At 40.4% G+C, this 21,006-nt stretch overlaps 1 protein-coding gene across 3 annotated transcripts; it reads left to right on the top strand.

The window, feature by feature from the left end:
- The first annotated feature begins 1,714 nt into the window (after nt 1-1,714).
- Nucleotides 1,715-20,998, top strand: tax1bp1b (Tax1 (human T-cell leukemia virus type I) binding protein 1b). 3 transcript variants are annotated; one of them, XM_088014201.1, is made up of 19 exons: nt 1,715-1,733; nt 1,805-1,891; nt 6,725-6,918; nt 10,949-11,051; nt 11,906-12,096; nt 12,196-12,354; nt 13,226-13,374; nt 13,492-13,582; nt 15,375-15,560; nt 15,709-15,960; nt 16,137-16,307; nt 16,411-16,486; nt 16,709-16,827; nt 16,932-17,057; nt 17,583-17,669; nt 18,136-18,334; nt 18,428-18,576; nt 19,567-19,652; nt 19,919-20,998. In XM_088014201.1, exons 3-19 carry the CDS (start codon nt 6,742-6,744, stop codon nt 20,115-20,117), a joined length of 2,520 nt encoding a protein of 839 aa, XP_087870327.1. In that variant the 5' UTR covers nt 1,715-1,733; nt 1,805-1,891; nt 6,725-6,741; the 3' UTR covers nt 20,118-20,998. The 3 variants fall into 3 exon arrangements, with proteins under 3 accessions (XP_087870327.1, XP_087870328.1, XP_014849901.2); XM_014994415.2 differs by lacking the exon at nt 1,715-1,733 and adding an exon at nt 2,400-2,514; XM_088014202.1 differs by lacking the exon at nt 17,583-17,669.
- Nucleotides 20,999-21,006: the final 8 nt, after the last annotated feature.

Here is a 21,006-nt window from a genome sequence, read left to right on the forward strand (position 1 = left end):
ATACATACATACATACATACATACATACATACATACATACATACATACATACATACATACATACATACATACATACATACATACATACATACATACATACATACATACATACATATATATACATACAGTTTCTGTCCATGATGCTTGGGGTCCGCAGGGATTTCAATTGAAGATCAAATTGAGTTGCTTCAAGAAGTATATATTTTTTTGCTGGGCATTCTTCTGAACTGTGACTTTGTGTGTGGTCCAACTTAGTTACTTTGCAAGAAAGGGTGGTTCCTATAGTCGCCAGAGGGGATCTGAAGTAAACACAGGGTTGTTGAGGATGGTGAGGGCTGGGAGTGACAAGAGTGTTTCTGGATGTCCAGTCTTGAGCAGGGTAAGCTCCAGCTCCAGGTGGTTCTGACCACACCAGAGGACTAACCAATGCACCTCCTGGCAGTGTGCAGGCTCATCACTGCCCTGAGTTAGATCAGCAGTGGTGTCACCTGACAATTTCAGGAGTTCACAGACTGAGATAGTCATTTGTGTAAAGAGAGAAGAGGAGTGGTGAGATACCAATCTTAGCGCTTTGGTTCTGCTTAACCCGCTTGAACTTTTTCTCCTGTTGTCACATCACAAACACAAATTTCGATGTATTTTGGGGGGAATCTAATGTGATATACCAACACAGAACAAGGTGAGAGGAATTTGATTACAATTATTAAAAAATATAGATATTTTACAAATACATCTCTGACAAGAGTGGTGTGTCATTAATAGACCTTCCCCTTCTCACCATTCATTTTCCAGTTCATTTTTGTGTGAAAACCCTGTGAAAATAAAGGGGAATATATCACATGCATACTGAACTGTAATTCTTTGCTAATTTGGTTTTAACAAGCTTTAATGATCTGTTATATTTTGTAAGCAATTTCTGTATAGAAGATGCAGGTGAGAATTGTATATTGATAAATTCCTAAGCAAAAAATTGAACTCCTAAGTTGAAATAAATAAATAAATAAATAAATAAATAAATAAATAAATAAATAAAATAAAGGCTGACAGTCTTCATTACAGATTACACAGTTCTTCTATCCATCCATCCATCCATCCATCCATCCATCCAACCGTCCGTCCATACATCCGTCAGTCCGTCCGTCCATCCATTTTCTGTACACCTTTGACCCTAGTGGGGTTGGGAGGAGTGCAGGTGTCTATCTCCAGCGAACGTTTCGGCGAGAGGCAGGGTACACCCTGGACAGGTCGCCAGTCTGTCGCAGACAGTTCTTCTATTCAAGAATTATTTTTTGAGGCAACTGTGCCTTTGCATTTAAACACAGGTGTTGTGAAAGACCTGCTCTTTGACTCAAAATGCTTGGCTTTTGAAAGTTAGGAAAGCCCTGAAATGTTGGATATCCCCTTGTTGATACATTAGCAAGAAAAAGTGGCTTTAAAATTGGCTGAGATATAAACACACACAGACACACGCGCATGCGCGCACACGCATACACACACAAACACACACAAAGAACAAAAACAGCAACAAAAAACAAACATGACAACTTAAAGAAGGAATGGAATAAGAAATCAGCTATGTTGCGCCAGTTACCTAAGACCAATTTGAACAATAAATGTTCTTAGAAATTCAGAAAAGGACATATTTTGGGGAAGTATTAATATTCAGTTCAAATGACAAATGTCATGTAGTGTATAACAATGCTTAAACAGTGTGTTTCGATATAAGAAAACAGGTAGGCCGGGTGTGTAACACGTTTTATCGCAGACACTTTGCGGAAGTGACGTTATGTTATTATTATTCCAGGAAAAGGACACGGGAAAGCCCTGAACTGCGTCAACTGCGTTTCTATTATACATTTGGATGTTGGCTGATGTTTAACATGTCCACAAGGTATGTTTGATGTGTATTTTATGAATAGAATAAGGATACGACTGTTAACTTTGTGAGCTTTTCGAAGTGCGTTTCGAAAGTAGCTTGGTACCACTAAAGTTGCTAACTGTTTACATAGCTATAACCTTGTATTCAACTGATAGCTGTGCTCTCTTTTTTCTTGAAGTGTCTGCTTTTTATTTGTCAAGGACGTTGTGTAACACAACGCGGAGAATATTTAACACATTACGTAACTGTTTTGCTGAGATGTTAAAGACTACGTGCTTTTGGATGAATGGTTAAAGTGTCTCATAAAGTATGTCGCTAAGGCCAACTGGCTGCTAGCTAGCTGTATTGCTAAGCTAGCCAGATATGATTACTGTTTTCTGTAGGCCTTGTCCGAAACTTGCTTACAAACGGATAATTTAATGCGTATTTTCTCTAACATTTAGTTTTATTGTAAGGCTATTTATTATACGATTACTCTGAAGGATAGTTATGATCTGTTTTTGACAATTCTCCGTCCCAGGCCAAACTACGTCGAAAAAAATACCGAGGCCCAAATGGAAACTCCCCCTAAGAGCCTTCGTTATCGATAATCATGTGTTGACTTTATGGTGGAGTTTAAAATCAGCGAATTCAATGTAAGTTTAAATGTGTTTTATTAGTCGATTATGTTTGTGATATAACGGCAAGCTGTAACTCTGCCTATATCGAGTACAATGACATATATAGGAAAACTGGATTTAAACAAGTGTAATCATATTTGCCATTTTTATTGTATTTTTTAATGATGAGGAGAATCGAGTGGCTAAGTCTCCTGTAATTTATGCAATTGTAAGTCCAGAATATCCCATGTAAAACCTTTTCAGATGTTTTCGAAGTTTACATAACTATTTTTTTTTTGCCATTTAAAGTAAGCTGAAACATAATGAATCATTCCTACAGACAGCATTTTATGAAATTCACACATTGAAATTTATAAACTAATCAAATAAAATAAGGATTAAGAATGCCAAACATTTTCAATTCTCTCATCTTTGCTTTAGGATAATCTTAACATTTGTAGATTATATCGCAATGCAGTTGTGATGATTTAAAGATGAGAGGTTTATTTTTCTAATTTAATGAAGTGCTTATAAATTTGATGCATGTTTTAAAAAAAAATAACCACAAGTGATGTTATTGAGCTATGGACATTTTTTTCTGCTTTATAGCTAAATTAGTTTTAAGTACAGCTGCACATTATGTTGCACATTATGTCCACACCAGGTGTATTTCTTTGGTTCCCCATTTTCTAAAACCCATGAAAACCGAGAGGGTTTATTATCAATTTCATTACTGCCAATAACGACACTAGGATTGCAATTAAATATTGATTCTGAAATTGTGCACTGCTAGTTTGAAGTAGAGGTACACCAATTATAATTTTCTGACCAATCACAATTACTAATCTTTAAAAAAAAAACCTGACCTGGCTATTCTGAATTTGTTCATTAGTAATTGTTGTTTTTTTTTTGTTTTTGTTTTTTTTTTTTGTCTGAAACGATGCAAATATAGCAAGAAAGTCGCTCAGTTGGCAACAGTGGGGTGACTATCGCTAATTGCAAACTTATAACTAGGGGTACACGTCATGTCAACCAGCAGACATGACGTGGTGGGCGGGTCTGTCAGTCAAACCTCTGTTACAGCACAGCAAAAGAAGACAGTCATTGATTTTAAGACCTTTGCTGAGATAGATAAGATCGGCTTCACATGCAAGTATCGGCCGATCAACGATCTTCCAAAATTAAGGAAATCTGGGGCGATTTATCAGCTGGTTGATTTCTCGCTGCACTCCTGGTTTTAAGTATCTTACATAACAAATCAACATTCATTTTAAAATAGGAAACATTTCATTATTGATTCCTAAATTAATTGATCTAGAAATGTGCAGATAAAGTAACTTATTTAGTTTGAAATCATGAAGTGGCTTCAGTGTGAAATTGGTGCCATCAACCCAGACCCAAATGCAAATAACTCATACAATAGGAACAAAAATGTCTAACCAGTCAGAAACTGTGATTAGCAGATCATCCAATTCTTTTGCAGAATGTTAATTATTGCTGTCTTGCTTTGGCTTTTAAGGTTTATATGCACTGCATAACTGAACAAAAACTACATCTGCTCCTGAAACACACACACCCTTCACCAAATATATATGGTTACATGCATATTGCCCCATCCAAACTATGGTTTGAAAGCAAGTTGAGTATTCTTCAGGCAGTTTTGAAGGAATTTTCTTGTGGTAATTAGTGTCATCTTAGCAAAAAAAAAAAAAAAAAAACTTAAGACATGTAAATTACTGAAGGCCTTTTTTGTGATGACATTTGGGGATTGCTTAAACAGAGGTATGCATGCCATTAAAATCCCAACCCTGCTGGTGTCTTTCTTTCTTTTTGGAATCCTTTAAACTTATTCAGACAGGAAGTTGTGATATCCAGTTACTTCAAAGAAATTAGGGACTTTTAAAATTGATCAGCTACCATATAGATTTTGATTGGACTAATGGACTCAACAACACTTTTTCACATCCTATTCTATCAGAATAGAAGCCAGTGTATAGCAACAGCTCTCTGTGTTTGTTGTACTTTTCCTCAGGAGCATCAACTAACATTTGGCTTTTCACGGCAGGAAAAGCCAAATGTTAGGTGATGTTTCTGCTTTTTATATGCACTGTAAAAGCCTTTCATTTACATAGAAACTGAACGCATTAAGCACAAACAGCAGCTGGTTTTTGCTAGGAAATTGGGGCTGAGATAGGAGTGCTTTTAACCATGTGGAACGAATGGCGAACATTGGAAGAGCAAATGAAAAACAATTGAAGCAACTTGTACTTTTCTTAAACAGTTTTAAGCCCAATGACATTTAATGGTCATCAATTTAATTTGATAGAAAATTTAATTTTCTGAGAATAATGAACTAGCACCAACTTTTATGAAATCATGGAAAGCCTGGCTTTTTCAAATTTTGCTTTATTTCTTGTGTAGCTCTAAGGGTTATTAAAAGCAAACAATGGATCTGAATTCTCTTTTTTTATCTGTAGCTTTACATGTATCGACTCAGATATGTGTTTGCCTGAGTAAACTGTCTGAATTTTACTCAGGTTGTGATGTTAAATACAAGTCAGTTATTAAAAGAGTTGTGCTAGTAGTAGGGATGTGCCGATCAGGTTTTTTCCTGCCGATACCGATACCGATCACCCATGAGGGCCGATACACCGATACCGATCACCGATACCGATCACATAATTATTATTTATTTATTTTTTATCATAAACACTACCGGTTACATTATGTGGAAAAAGGAACCATGAATTCACCTTAATTTAGACAAACACTTGTTTTTAATAACTTTTTCCAAGAAGAAAACTAAACAAAACAGGCTTTGTGCAAATTGTACTGCTATTGATAATACTATCTTTAACAGACTGATAACATATGAAGGCTCTGAAGAGGCTAAATAATGCAAAGAGCCAAAATAAAACCTCTCAACATTGCCAAGAAGTTCAAGTATAAAACTTAACATTCAAAGGCAAAAACAGGATCCATTACAATAAACAATCCAGAGTTACTGAACGAAAACTTCCTGTTAGCATGGCGGCTAGCTGATTACTGCTAGCTCTGATTGGCTGTTTCTGACTGAGCGGAGTAATTATGCAGAACAGGGAGGAGATCGATTATTTTTTTTAGAGATTATCTGTCTCATGTTAGGACAGCGAAAGTTTTAATACGTATGTAAAATTTATTTTTTTAAGTTAGATGCTGCAGCTTTAAGCAGAGGTTCGGTGTGAGAGTCACCACCAGGTGGAGCAGAAGCGAAGCTCCGTCTGTCAAATATAACTACCTGTAGCGTAGCAGCGGTTCAACAGGAGAGCAGAACCAGCGTCTTACATCGCAGCTCGAAGACTTAAATAATTTTGCGGGTTATTTGTTTAGCTTTCTGACCGTCATGCTAATCCAGGTGAGTGTTTGTAGCTGTGCGCTGCTTTACCTGCTATCTGATCCTCCGTATGTCTTTTTTACTGCAGTGAGCCTCGATGTAGCCAAACTCCGTCAAGTATGGCATTGTTTTTATGTCGTATTAGCTTCGTTGTGTTGATGCATTTTTGACGTGCTTCAATTTTCCCCACAACACGCAAACTTCCCCATTCACTCAGTGCGTTATAGTTCCACATCGCTTAGGATTTGTTGTTGCGCGTTTGCGCAGAGTGAAGGAAAGAGGAGACCAGCTGCACAAGCAGGCTGTGAAATGAGAAGCAGGTGATCGGTATTGGTAAAAGACAATGATCGCCGATCACCGATCATGCACTTTTTCACGAAAATCGGCCCGATTATGACCGATCGATCGGCACACCTCTAGCTAGTAGTTACTGTATAGCAGCTGTTTGGCTATATTTAGCTCATAAACCTGATAGAAAGGAGCAGCGGTGTCCAGCAACTCATCAGGTATTGGCTGATTATTGGGATCTTAATGCTGCAAAGGTTAGTTCAGAGTAAACAATGATTAATCGCTTTGCTGAGTTATCAAAAGCATAAATCTTTTTAAGATAAAATGTTTGTGTTTTATTAAACCTTTAATGACAACAAATGTAATGAAATCTGTCTTCCTCTTTTATAACGTTCTTGTTTGTTGCATTATAGTGTCCAACCAATTCCCTTAAACCACTAGCACCTCACACTTTTATTCAGTTTTATTCTGTTCCAGTTTGCTTTTCTTTTTTTTTTTTTTTACTGCTCCTGGTCACAGTAAACACCAACACTGGGGTAAGTTTTTCCTTTGGCTAATCCTTTTTTTATGTACTTTCCTGTGCAGCCACTGCTGAATGACATATGGCTTTGTTCCTGGATGGGACCTTATTGAGCAGAAACATGGACACATCAAATTTTGCCCACGTCATCTTCCAGAATGTGGGGAAGAGTTACCTGCCCCATGCTGCGCTCGATTGTAACTATACCCTGACGCAGTTCATCAAACCACATCCAAAGGACTGGGTTGGCATATTTAAGGTGAGGGAACATCGTCGCCTCTTTATGAAAGCATTAAAACTGACTATAAGATGCAAATAAACATTATTGTCGCAGAGGTTTTCTTTGCTGAAGGGTATTCTAGTGCATCGTAAATCTGGAACCTGCTGACATCTTGGGTGTCTAATTACATCTGAAGGTCAATGCGCACTCCACAAGAACGGAGGAAGTCACCCTTGTACTCAAGGCTGCAAGAATAAAGTTCATGTAATGTGCAGAACCTCCTGGAAGTCTTCATAGGGCTGACACACAACATCACTTATATTTCATATTTCTCAGACACAGCAAAAAACTAAAACAAAAAAAAACAAAAAACATTTTGCATATTTCTCTCAGTGCTGCAAGAATCACATAGTTTTGTTCTTGCAACCCTGGGAGGGAGAATAAAATCTGTCTTTGGAGACAATGTTTTACTCTTTAGAGTATGACTGCGGAAAGGGAGGGTTTTTTTTTATTTACCTAAAACATAGAAACAAAGTATTAAGTCAGGCCTTACAAAACTAAAATATTGCAAGTGTAGCCATTCACATGTACTTCAAAGATGAGCTCGGTCAGAGGGAGTGAAGCATCTTGGCCCTCACCACAAACTTAAGTGTCCCACATGGATCTCGTTATAGGAACACATTAAATCCAGTACAGTGGCAGTAATTTATCTTAGTTTTGTCTGAAGTTTAGTGATCGTCTTCTCAGCTAACTTGCTTTTTATCTACCAGGGATGAGATGAAAGTTTAGACAACTTGACAACAAGTTAAAAAACACAAACTAACAGCTCTGTTTAGTTTGCTTCCTGCTGAACTTCTCTTCCTGTTTGAAGTGTTTGTCTTTGAAAGGAACTTGAGTAATAAACCAAGTTGATTTATCTTTTCATGTATGTATGCCTTTTTAAATGGTTTTTCACAGCAGAGAATAAAGTAGAAATAAAGAGTCACCAATGGTAGCTAACACATTTAGGTCTTCTGGAACATTAGTTGAAATCATTGACGCATACAAGCGCTCCTTCTTAAGATGCTACTTTTTACTAATTTCCAGAGATCAGCTACAGGTAGCTCAGTGTGCTGTCATTATGTTCTTTCACACCTCAAGCTAGCATTTGAGGATTAGCAGACTGACAGAAGTGTTGTTGATGTACTTTCCACTTTACAAATGCATGCTCGTTTGGCACTGGAACCACTTCTGCTGCCAGGTCAGATGTGAATCCTTGCCATATTTTCCATCCTCCGCTTTTCCCTTTGATAATCAGAAATACTTCACTAATCCCAAAGGGGAAGTTACTCGACATTGCAACACCAGTCACCTGATGTAAAGTTAGCCATGTAAGACGGTAAGAAAAATATAAAAAAATAATAGATTATATTTAAAGTAACCTGTTGGTGTAAATGAGTTATGTCATAGGCTGAACATGTGACAGTCAGGAATGATTTCCTATGTTGCCCTGTGTCACATGGTGGCAGTCTGAGTCTGTTGCTAAACAAGCTCCTAAAAGTGTTCAGCAAATAATAGAGAGGATGTGAGGACGAGCTTAACATCGTCCCACGTTTGGACAACGTTCTCCTCCTCTCCAACACCACGTCCAGAGAGTTTAGTTCGTCCCCTGCGACGTGACTGGCCTTCCTGTGGATGTTCTTACCCCTCAGGCTGCATCAGCTGACAACAGCGAAGACGGTGATGGCGCTGGCCACCACAGACTCACCCAGTGTCCATAACATCTTCCGGCAGATGTTAAAGGACATTGAGTCTTCTCAGAAACAACAGTGGCCCTTCTGGATTTGGATTTCTTTTTTTGACCAGTCTACTTTATTGTCCAAATACACTCCCAAGTACTTGCACTTCTCCACCCTGTCTACTGTGACCCTTTGAATGTCAGCAGGGGTCAGTCTCAAGTCCACAAACAGTTCTTTAGATTTTGCATCTGGCCTGGCCTGAAAGTCTTCTCCTATAAGGACTTTAGCAGGCCTTCTTTTTCTCCATGCTTAAAAGTCGGACATTGGAAACTATCTTATTTTGTGCAGTTACCTATTTTGCACAAAATACGTAACTGCTATTGCCTAGCAGTTACCTAGGTAATAGCAAAGTTCAAAGTAGTGAGGAAAAGGATGGAAACTCTCATGATAAATGTATTTTTTTTGTCAAATCATTTTACAAAAGTCATGTAGGCTTTTGTATACAGCCAAATACAAAGATCAGGAAAAAACAAGGGTTATGTTAGGTTGAATCTGTTTCAATCTAGGTTCAAAGTTTGATCTTAAAGCGAGTAGCTGCTCAGAATGCTGAGTGCAGGTTTGTAAACCTTTTAAGTCCTGTGATTGACGTGTGAGTCGTTTGGTGTCGGAATCATTCATTGGAGTCCAAAGAGGGTTCAGCAGCAAGTTGGGGCGCTGTTGTTTTTGTTGAAAATTCAATCAAAGTTGATTTGTTAGTGTTTTGTCACTGTCATCTAGATCAGTCTTTGATTGCATTTTACAGTTTTCTAGCTCGTTCCTTGTCATAATATAGGATTATAATTGATGGAGGATTTTAAAAAAATCTGTGTAATATCTCCTCCTGCATTTTAACAAGAAATACAGTTTTTGTACAATTTTAAAAGTTTACTTAAATAGACAAAAACAACAACAACAACAAAAAAACTGAATATATTATTAGTGGTGAATAAATGACCTACTGGCTCTTGTTTGCCTGTAGACAAACAAAGACTTTGACTCTTGTCTCTGTGAACATTGACCACACTGCAACTTGCTGGCGGTTCTGTGGTTCATAAAGGATTCTTGTTGAGGAAAGGCGTCAGAGAACGCAAACTCAGCTTTATAATTAAACTGTCTCTAAGGACGACCTCTTTGTGTGATTCATTAAAAGCTCACTCCTGGTTCTACGCAGCCTTACTGGCGCATTGACCATGTTTCACCTACTGCAGCATTATCCTCTAGTGTTTAAAGCAAAAAGTCATCTTTAGTGCAAAGCTTGTTCTCTTCACCGAGTCACTAATTTAAACATGTTTAAGATAGCTCAACGCCGTGTCTCTGTTTTTGCTTATTTATATTCTAACCAGAATGCTTTAAGTTCCTCTCAGTTTTCCCCAAACACCACCTCTGCAGCTCTAATGAGTGGACCGGTTAGAGCTAGCCCCCTCAGTAATGACACTCACTAACAAGGCACATGTTTTAATTGCTTCCTGTTCTTAACTGCTGGAGGCTGGAGCTGCACAGGCAACAATTGGGGTTTCTCTTTTTTTTTTTTTTTTTTTGGGAACTCCAGAACCCTTCTATCCGTGACTCACATGAACACACAGCACTGTAGCTGCGGGGTGTTTGTACACAGCTGAGAAGATAAACTGGCCAGTCAAGGGAAAGAAAGTTAAAACCCGAAATCTACTGTTATGTCAGCTTGCATGAATTATAAATTTTGGCAAAGTTTGCATCAGATGACCGACTTTGGTTTTGTGACAAAGGCTGGTGTCACAGTCTGGTTTCACTGGATTTGTTGCGGATGCATGTGTGCACGCCTAAAAGCAGCCCTCTCAACGTGACACTGATTCAGTTTGACACTTTTATGGCACCAGTCTTGAAGTCGTGGATGTATTTTCTGCACTCCCGCCTCCCCCCCCCTCTCCTCAGCAGACATCAGTTAACAAGACATAAAATACATGTAATTACATTTTGGTTTTCATTTTCAAGTTGCCTATGTATAAAATTTTCACCTATTTCCCTCTTCCTGTTAACAGTGAGTTGTTGCTGCAGTTCCGCACTCGGGCTTTTTCACGATGAGCATCCTGAAGCCTCCGGGAGGTGGTTGAGTTATGGTAGCCTTGGCCAAATTGCAATTGTAGACATGTTCCTAGCTGCCATGGCAACACAGATTCAAAAACCCCTTCATTACTTCAATATACCAGCTTGAGATCATTTGGAAGTGCCTGTAGATTCATGTAAAAAAATCTCCCCTGTTGGTTCCCCATTGTTATTATAATGCACTGATGTGGTCGGAGCGTCTGGTTAAACGGATTCCCCTCGATGTGTCACAGGTTGGTTGGAGCACAGCGAGGGATTATTACACATTCTTGTGGTCGCCTCTCCCCGAGAACTACGTGGAAGGCACAGCAGTCAACAGAACCGTGATCTTTCAGGGTAAGGTCGTGCTGTAAGCTTTCTGTAATTCTGACACGTTTTAATGAGGGTATATGAAGGAGCTGTTCAGAGGATTGTAGGGGTTCAGGACTTGAACCATTAAGTGCACTAAAATTCCAGTCTATCTCATCAATCTACAGATTTAGAAAAAAATGTTACACACCTGGCTGGCAGAGATGACTAGAAGTCATATTAGTCGTTCCTTATTGTAGAAAAATCTCACACTACTTAGCTTTAGGTGATGCTTCAAATTGTGTAAATTTATGATGTAGCAAACACCAACTTCCTCTGTTAAAAGCCATAATTTTTCATAAAATAACTGGTGGGTCAAATTTTATTTCTAAAAATTTTTTTTTAGAATATATATAGCTGAATCGTAGATTTTTCTATACTTATTCAAGTTGATCAGGGTTTCTAGGTATTAATAAACTCCTGTTATCTCGGAGTATATATGTGAAGTAACATGGTACATTTTTAAACTACTGGGCTGAAAAATATGGGGATAAAAATTTAAAGCTTTAAAGGTTTATCAAGTCCTCATTTACTGCCCCACCAACACAAACTTAAAAACAAAGAATTTACTAAACTCTTCTGGGATTTGGGCCAGAACCATGTGATTTTGGGCTGATGGCATCTTGTGAAAGGGCCGACGGTATAGAGGGATAGAGCTCAGTCTGCCTCTGACTTGCTAAGCTAGGTAGTCGCAATCCCTCAAAGTACCATCTTTAAATCTAAAGATGTTAACCATTTCTACTCTATATGGCTAAGTGCAGAAAATTCCTACCTGCTTTTACTTTACTAAATCTACTTTCCTTTGCATCCTTCTTTAATCACTGTATGCATTACTTCCCTAGGTTACTATGTCCCCAATGACGATGGGGAGTTCTACCAGTTTTGCTACGTGACCCACAAAGGGGAGATCCGGGGGGCTAGCACGCCTTTCCAGTTCCGCGCAAACAGCCCTTCCGAGGATGAGCTGTTGACTGTCGAAGACGAATGCAATTCCGACATCCTGGTCGTCACCACCAAAGCCGGCTTGCTTGAGGTGCAGGATCATGTGACACCGCTCGTTTAAGCTGCGCAGACTTTTAACCTGGTTGCCGTAAAAGCGACAAAATATTCACAGTTTTTCTTGTTCGAGCAGCAAAAAGTGGAAGAAGCTCAGAGAGAGAAAGAGGAGCTGCTGAAAAGCGTGGCCCTCATCCAGCAGGAGAAGGAGCAGCTTGACGCAGAGAAGGACAGCCTGCAGAAGGAGTTTGAGCAAGAAAAGGAGACCTGTGCCCAGCTGAGAAGAGAGATCCAAGTACGTTTATTCTGGTTAGGCCTGCCAGCTCCGTGCAGATCGGTATTTTTAATTCTCCCATCTATTTGATGAAACCAAATCCTCACTTTTAGCTTTGATCTGCACTGGGAGTTTGCTTTAAAGTAATTATAGATTCTAAAATACATCATTTATATGACCATTCTTCTTGTTTTAACCTTTTTTTTTTTTTTAATTTATGGCCAAACAGTCTGCTAGCACCCCCTAGTGAAGCAGCCCAAACATGCAGAGTAACTCGAACCAGCAATACACTAAAGTAGTAAATCACACTCTGACAAATAGAAATGCCTGCATTATCAAGGTTGTCATTCCGCTTTTTATAGCATAACATTAAGTCTTAAGAGCATTGTCAGTAATGATCTGGTGCGCCGCTGTGTGTCATAAATCTGCTGGGTTTTAAAGGTTTTACAGATGTAAATATGATTACAGATTTTGTGGTTGTTAATTTTATTGCTTTACTTTTATATGAAATTTTTATGTGGTGTGAATATAAAGATCCCGAAACTCTTCTCATAAGCAAATTGTAAAAAATTTATTTTGCCTTTTTTTTTTTTGTTTAATTCATCTTCAGAGTTCAAAAAAATACTCTACGTGGAGCTGTGACTTTCTTTATGATTTAGACTTCGACGACAGTAAATTTTAATGCCGTACATGCATCTTTCCAAACCTTTTGAGACAAAGCCAGACGTGGAAAGGACTCTTGTTATTTCAGATTTGAATCCGTTTAGACCCTCCATCTTTTGGCACAAAACCCAGCGTAGTTTTTATTAGTACGATTTCAATTAGCCATCGTGTAAATCAGCAAGCTCAAGTGTCCAACCTCCTTTTTTTTATTTGGTGGTTTGCTTCCCAGGAGGTGCTGCACTCGTCTCAGGCCCTTCAGGAGGAGAAGGAGGAGGTCAAGAGGCGGCTGGAGGAGGCCACGGCCAGGATCGTACAGCTGGAAGAGGATCTGATCGGAGTCACACAGAAGGGACTTCAAAAGGAAACCGAGCTGGACAGGTGAAGTTGTTAAAGATGAATTCGGATTTTTGTAACGGATACACCCCAAAATTTGCCGTTATGCACTAATATCAACTAATTTTTTTAATATCTTTTTTTGTTTGTTTGTTTATCTAGTCTTAAAGATCGATTGAAGAAAGTCTCTCTAGAGAAAGAGGCTCTTGAATCTCATGTAAAGAATGAGAGAGATGAGAAGGAACTCTACAAGGTGATGTTTAATTATTTTAAAAGTTGAACTTTAGAAATAACAATATCAAAATGTACGTAAAATGAGCTTAAGTAACTTTGCAGCCAGATATATCTGTATCACCCTTCTGGTTTGTTTAGAAAAAACAAACAAAAAAAACTTAGTGACAGCTTTACCTTCTAAATCATTTGCTGTGTAATTTGAGAAACGCCAGACTTAGAGGCATCTTTCGTTAACTCTCTTCCCCCCCAATTCTTTCCTGTTTTTCCACTTTGTGCTCTTTGAATAATTTTGTGTAGTGGAACATTTGAGTCTAAACGGGGCATGCCTTATTCTGTCTCCCGGTCCGTCTGGTGTTTGTGCGTCCTGTGTTGTGGTGGGTGCTCCACAGGAAGTGGGAGGGCCACATACTGTAGTGTCGCCACAGAAATGAAGCCCAAAACCCCCATATCTAATTTAGCTTGCACCATCACACAGAGGATGTTGCCGAAGGACAATTTTAAAAACCTATCTTAATCTCTGTTTCTTTTTAATGAGGTCACACAACATTAGATTTATTAGCAGGGGTTTGACGCAGTCGTGAAAAACCCGAATAGGTTTAACCAGAAGTAAGGAGAGCGTGGAAGAAGTCTTTGAGTGTCTAAGATTTAATTTTCACTCCGATTTTAGTTAATGTTAGTAACTAGCAGAACACAGACAAATGGGCACTTATTGAAAAATAAAAAAAACCCAGACCAATTCAGCATTTTTCTTTCTTAGTTCTTTTTTGGGAAAGGTCTCTGGATGATCTTAAATCATGAGTTTAAATCAGCACTGTGGCCATTAGACTGGGCTTGGTGTAGATGCCAAGCAAATCACAAACTGTACCGTTAAAGAATCTTAACTTGGAGTAGGATAATCCAGACAAGATTTTACGAGACAAAGTGTCTAAAATTAGATTAAAATCCACGTTAATTAAATTCAGTAATTCAAACTGTTATTTATTCCAGCAGTTTTTTTTATGCTAATTTTGACGATTAGGGTGTTTAGCTTTTGAAACTCAAAGTTGAAGTTTCTCATGAAATTACAGTATTACCTAAGAGCAATAAAAACATTCATCTGCACAACAACGGGGCGCAGCGAAGCAGATGCTCACTTGCAGTCTCGCGTGTGGATTCAAACCGCACCAGGATTCACTTCAACCGGATTGAGACCGGGATTTTTAGGCGGACTTCGCTTTTTTTTTTTTTTTTTTTTTTTCTGGTCTGCATCAGCGTTTGATTACGCATTCCCACCGCCACGTACGAACCGGGCTTTCTAGGCCGGTTCGTACGTGGACCGGAGTTTGATTGAACAGGGCCGCTGTGAAAGCACCCGGAGAGTCCTTCAAGCAAGAGCATTTATGAGATGCTTCGTGGAAAGAAAATGTGGTAGAAAAAAGTGTGCTAGCAGCTGTGACGACCACAGCGTAGAGAGAATGGGGAAGCGAAGCGAATTCATGAGTTTGAAAAAAGACCCGCAAGGTGTGAATCAGAAGCCGAGTTATAGGCATTGTGTTGTTTGGTAATTTGTTCAACTCGCAGGTAATAAAACCCAACCGGTTAAAGCTTTTGTTCTGACTATTAGAAAAGCTGCACAAAAATTGCAGAAATTTCAGCCTGGAAAAGCATGAAATTTTGAAATGTTAAATTTTTGTGTTTTTTATAAATGAGGCAAAAGGTTAAAAAGTTATAAAAACTCATACTGCTTATAGTTGTTGTCTGTGTGTGTGTGTGTGTGTGTGTGTGTGTGTGTGTTTTCTTTTTCTTTATATTTCTCATTGTGCTCGCATCAGATTCACCTGAAAAACCGGGAGCTGGAAAACACTAAGCTGAGCGCGGAGCTGCAGATGCTAAAGTCCGTGGATGTAAACAAAGAAAACACCATTGCCCAGTTCAAAGAGGAGGTGGGACGCCTGCAGGCATGCCTCACAGAGCAGGAAAGACAGTACAAAGAAATCCTGGCCAAAGTTTCTCCTTTGGTACGAATTGCTACTGTTTTTTACTAAGTTTTAAATTAGCATCAACAGTAGAAGATGGTGCCTTTTAATGTTTAACTACTACATAGTGACTTTGAGACCTCTGCTAGACATAAAAGTCTAATGTGACAATAACATGTGGTTGTACCAGGGTGACATGAAGGCCCTGAAGGAGCAGCTGCGGCAGAAAGAGGATCAGCTCCAGGCCAACCAGCAGCAGTCCTCCCTGCTGGCCGCCGAACTGAGGGATGCCTCCAGCGCCCGAGATCGCACCATGTCTGAGCTCTACCACATGAAGCTCGAGGCGGACGCCCTGCGCCAGGCCAAGGCCGAAGCTCAGGCCCAATGTGTCCACCTGGAACTCGTAGTCGAACAGATGAAGGCAGACGCCAAAAAGGAGGCGGTGAGGACGAGCGCAGGGCCTCATTTCAATTATTTTAGACGATGACTTTAGCCGATCAGGCTTTTCCCTGACCAGTTTCGACTCCTACACTGTTTTCATGCAGTCATTTTAATGGTGGTCTTCTTCTTCTTCTTTTACTTCTCCTGTCTTTGTAAAAAAAAACAAAAAAAAAACAGGCCAAATCGGAGGAGGAAGCGAGCACAGACCCGGCTGTTGTAGCAGAGCTGCAGAGAGAGGTGGAGGACCTGAAGCTGCGGCTGCTCATGGCGGCAGAGCACTACAAGGAGAAGTACAAGGAATGCCAGCGACTGCAAAAACAAGTCCTCAAACTGTCTGAACAGCAGGGGGTAGGTTCCAGCCGCCGAGCTTTATCCATAAACCGAACTCACATTAGATGTTACGTTGCGCTCTGCCTTCTCTTTTAATGTTCATTTGTGTTGCTGTTCATAGGAAGTGAAGAAAAGCACAGCACAAGAGGCCGCCGCCGCAATCCCTGCATCAGGGAGTCCAGACACATCGGTGCCGGGTATTTATGTCCAGCTCTGTCTGGTTGTGTGGAAGAAGTAGATGGCTTTATCATAGAGACTCTGAATGTTTTAGAAAATGCCACAGTAGTTTACTGTCTTGGTTTATGTCCTTTGATTTTTCTGCCCCCAGCGCCCTTTTCAGTCATAAAAGCAGTCATTTTATCTTAAACCGTGACAAATGAGGTGATCTACATCTTTTGGCCGTGTTCTCGTCTCTACAGGCAGCCCAGGTTCTGCTGACCCCATGTTGGAGGCCATCATCCAAGAGAAGCTCAAAGGCATCAGCAGAGAAGCTTCAGACAGAAACGACAAATACAGGAAATGCAAGCAGATGCTGATGGTAAGCGACCCGTCGGCATTCTGCGCAAAACATGCGCGGGTCCTCTACTCCCGAGGGGACAAAGTGTGAGGAGAACAGGGTGACGAGTGTGTGTCGCCTTTCAGGAGGAAAAGGAGCGCAGCAGCTTGTTCGCAGATGAGCTGGCCAAGACGGAGCTGAAATTAAAGGAGCAGCTGAAGACCAACGAGAGTCTAAAGTTGCAGCTGGCTGCCGCCGAGGACCGCTATAAGGTCAGGCTCCGAGCGCGGCGCTGGTGCCTTCAAAGCAAGTCCGGTCTTCAGACCCGACTGTTTTTATCGGCGTCCGTGGCTGGTCTTGCTCAAGGATCGAGACTTTGATGCTTTCTTCTCCCCTCACCCCCTCCCCTGAACATAGTTGTTCTGACAGTGTTGTTTACGAGCCGGCCTATCTGTCAGACGGCATTTTACTGCTGTTTATGTCGGGCTCTGGAGACAAGCGAGGTTTGGCTCGGAGGAATCCTTTTTAGTCGCACTGCTAATGCTGCGCTTGGCTCGGGTCAGGCGGATATTTGCTTAGTGTCTCGGGAGAATCCAAGCAGGTTGTTTTGCTTTGAGGAGTATCGAACGTAAATCAGGCCGCGGCCAAAGGAAGCCGTTTATGCTTGTGATCAATTAATGTCACATGCCGAAGCCGGCCTGTATTTCAGCCAGACATTTTTCAGTCGGGAGCGCATTAAGTGTAAGAAAAGATGGCCTTTTCATTCCTTTTGGTTTTGTGTCCATTGTTTACCTCAGAGTCAAGTAGCCGAGAAGGGTCGGGAGCTGAAGGAGCTGAGGGACACGTTTGCACTCGTTGTGAGGGAGAAGGAAAAACTGGAGGGGGTTAGTAACAGCTTTCATTTTCTCTTTTATAGACTCCTGCCACTCCAAACATTCCCTAAAATATACAATTTTCTCTCTGCCATTTCGTCTGGGTTTAAAATACCACTAATTGTAGAAGCAAATTAAATGTTGTCTGTTTCATTGCTTTGCGCCACAGCATTAGGCCTGCCAGGGCATTAGGCCCTGGCAGGCCTAATGCTGCTAATGCTGGTACAGTTCAAAGACTGTCAGTTAGCTTGACCTCATTAATTACAAAACGGTTATAATCATAAAAATAAATAGATTTTCTTTTCTTTAATAAAGCTGCTAACTAAGCTTTGCTTTGAAGAAGAAGAAGGAAAAAAAAAGGTCCCTTGCATCATATTCCCAAAACAACTTGATGACTTCTGGGCAGAAAAATAAAAATGACACATCACTATTGTTTTCCTGGTGCGACATAGTTTAAATTCTGCTTTTGTTTTTCTAGGAGCTCCAGAAGAGCAGCAGCAAGAAGGGCGATCAAGGGGCCAGTGAGAAAACCAGTTTGGAGAACCTCCAGACCAGTGTGCCTTTAATTCTGCAGTACCCCGTCCCTTACGCCCAGGACACCCCGACCCCACTGCTGGTCTCTCAGAGTCCAAGCAAGCTACACTTTGGGAACCCTTATTCCATCTCAGACTCAAAAGGTGAATTAAAAAAAAAAAAAAAGCATGTGGGATTCATTTTTTTTGAAGTGGTTGAATTTATTTTTTTAAAGTGGTTGAATTATGTCTCTGCAGATGAGACAGAGGAAGAGTTCTCAGATGATCAGCCTCTGAAGCTGCCCCCCGTAGGCCCACCCTCCTGGGACAGCAATGTGGTCTGCATCCAGCCCTCCCGCAACCTCAGCCGGCCGGAAGGACACGAAGAGGCAGAGGAAAACAACAATGTGAGCTCCTCGCCTGTTTTAACCACGCAATAACGCTTTGTCAGGATTTACATGAAAAGCAGAGGTCCAAGTCCTCTGCATGGCACTTTAGGTCAAAAACCTAATTCGTATTTCATCCCAGTAGTTGCCTACCATACATGCAAAAATGTACTTTTTGTCATTACAGCTACAAACCTCAATATGTGTTGTAGGATTCTATGGATTAAACCGAGCCAAAAAATGACTGTGAGGAGGAAGGAAAGTGGTACAGTGTTGGTTTCTTTCCAGTTGAAAGAAATCTGAGAAGATGATGTCCCGGTTGTAGTTTGGCACAAGTTGTGGAAGAGTCTCTGCAAACTGATGGAGTTTAGTCAGATGAGACCAAAAGATAAAACATATTTGCCAGCATGCAAGGCAAGTTTAATTGTGTAGCAGATGTTAGCAACAAGGCAACTCAAAGAGCTTTAGATGATGAAAACATAGCATTATAGAAGCAGAATAAAGGAAATTAACGAAAAGTTGGAATATGGACTACAGTTAGCGATGTCCCGGTTATTATTGAGTTGAGGGTAACTTAATAAATGTCCAGATCTTAATTTGTCTGAGAATGTTTGGCAAAAGTTGAAAAACAACGTTCACAGCTGGTCTCTTGGCAGAACTCAGGCTCTAAGTTTGAACCATTTTGCAAAGAGGAATTCACAAAAACTTGAGACATTCCTTAAGAAACTTGAAACGGCGATTTCAGGGAAAATTGATTCTACTGGCTAGACTGGACTGACTGAAAAGCATGGATTTTTTTTTTTTTTTTTTTTTTCAGAAATGTGAACTGCTCGTAAAACCAGCATCCTAACAAAACGCAGTAGTTTGTGGCTGCAACATGACGTAAAGTTAACAAGTTGGCAACGTTGGAAGCGACTCTAGTGTCCAGTAGTTACTTTGTAGGCATTTTATTTATTGTTGTTGATCGTCTCTTTTCATATTTATGTTGGTTTTTTCTCCCCCCCCTCCAAGGTTAACACCAACGAACAGCCGCTAGGAACAGAAACGCGCAGCTCATTTGTGAATGACGGACAAACCCCCTTCTGCTTTGACTCCAGGTAACAAAAACCTTCTCCCGCTTAGCTTTAGTGTTAGCCATGCCCTAGCCTCACTCGGCTTCTGTAACATAGCCGCCCTTTGTGTTACCGTTGTCGACGAGCGGGCCACCCACACTGCATCAAACACACGTTCCTCATTAGCCGGCGCTCCTGTTTGTTGCTCGACTTCCATTAACACGAGCGCTCCTCTTCCTCTCTGCTTTTTCCGCTGTCTTTTTATTCCCTTCCCCCCTCCACTCGCCTTCTCTCTCCCCCGCCGCGCACAGCATGGACATGAAACGCTGTCCGCTCTGCGAGGTCATCTTCCCGCCCAACTACGACCAGAGCAAGTTCGAGGAACACGTGGAGAGCCACTGGAAGATCTGCCCCATGTGCAGCGAGCAGTTCCCCCTGGACTGCGACCAGAAGGTGTTCGAGAACCACGTGCTCACCCACTTCGACGGGCACCCGCTCAACTTCGACTGAAGGAAACCGAAAACCAGCGGAGTCTGCAGACCTTCTGCCATCCACTGAAAAAGAATCACTTTAAGCTCTCTTCTGCATGTAGTGGTGTTCGGCTCCTCTCTGTAGAGCTGTCCTAACTTTTGCTTTCGTTTAACTTGGAGATCCACTCGGAGCTGACGTTTGGAGAAAAAACAAAAAAAACAAACCAAAAAAAAACAAAAAAAAAAACGACAATGTTATTATTTAGCGTGTGTCACAGGGCTTTTAAATCAGTTGCGAATTAATTTTTTTTTTTTTTTGGATTACAGTTTTAAATGTTTCCCTTCTTTTAGGATTTGGAAAGAGAAGACTGTTTTACCCTATAATTCTTCTTACTGATTTCGAACGGACATAGGTTTTCTCAGATCTGTAACGCTGCGGGATGTAACGAGTCAGGGAAAAAGAGACGTGTTTACCAAACTTACATCTAACACATGCGAACATATGCTTCCTCCCCCCCTTCATCATCGCTGTACAGGTCATCGGTCAGCCGTCATAGAAAGCAGCCTCGGTGCACTATATTCAGTCAGGGAGAAATCTTAAGTAACTATACCCACAGAAGAATATACAGTATAACTTCAGATCATCTATTTTAGAAAAATTTAAGGCAATATTGTGACCGTCTTAATACTTTGTGTAATATGTAGATTTTATTTAGCTAGGTTTCCTTTTTTTTGTTTTTTTTTTTTGTTATTCTGATTGTCTCATATATTCATATCAACAGCTAATCAGTGCATGCTCAGCTTTTGTTCATTTTCCTTCTTTCTCTTTTAAGCTATTAAGTTATTTCATTCATTAAGATGTTTCATCAGTTTAGTGAGTTTCATGTATCTAAATAAACTAATAAAATTACTTTGAAATTGCACCGTCT

Source organism: Poecilia mexicana, unplaced genomic scaffold (assembly GCF_051168715.1).
Source record: "Poecilia mexicana isolate PSO_F unplaced genomic scaffold, ASM5116871v1 scaffold_16, whole genome shotgun sequence".
Lineage (NCBI taxonomy): Eukaryota > Metazoa > Chordata > Actinopteri > Cyprinodontiformes > Poeciliidae > Poecilia > Poecilia mexicana.

Bases quoted from the DNA above. Each gene is read 5' to 3' on its own strand.
- tax1bp1b (XM_088014201.1), top strand. From the start codon at position 6,742: ATGGCTTTGTTCCTGGATGGGACCTTATTGAGCAGAAACATGGACACA. The intron at 12,355-13,225 runs GTACGTTTATTC...TTTGCTTCCCAG, and splicing joins AGCTGAGAAGAGAGATCCAA to GAGGTGCTGCACTCGTCTCA. The intron at 13,375-13,491 runs GTGAAGTTGTTA...TTGTTTATCTAG, and splicing joins AAGGAAACCGAGCTGGACAG to TCTTAAAGATCGATTGAAGA.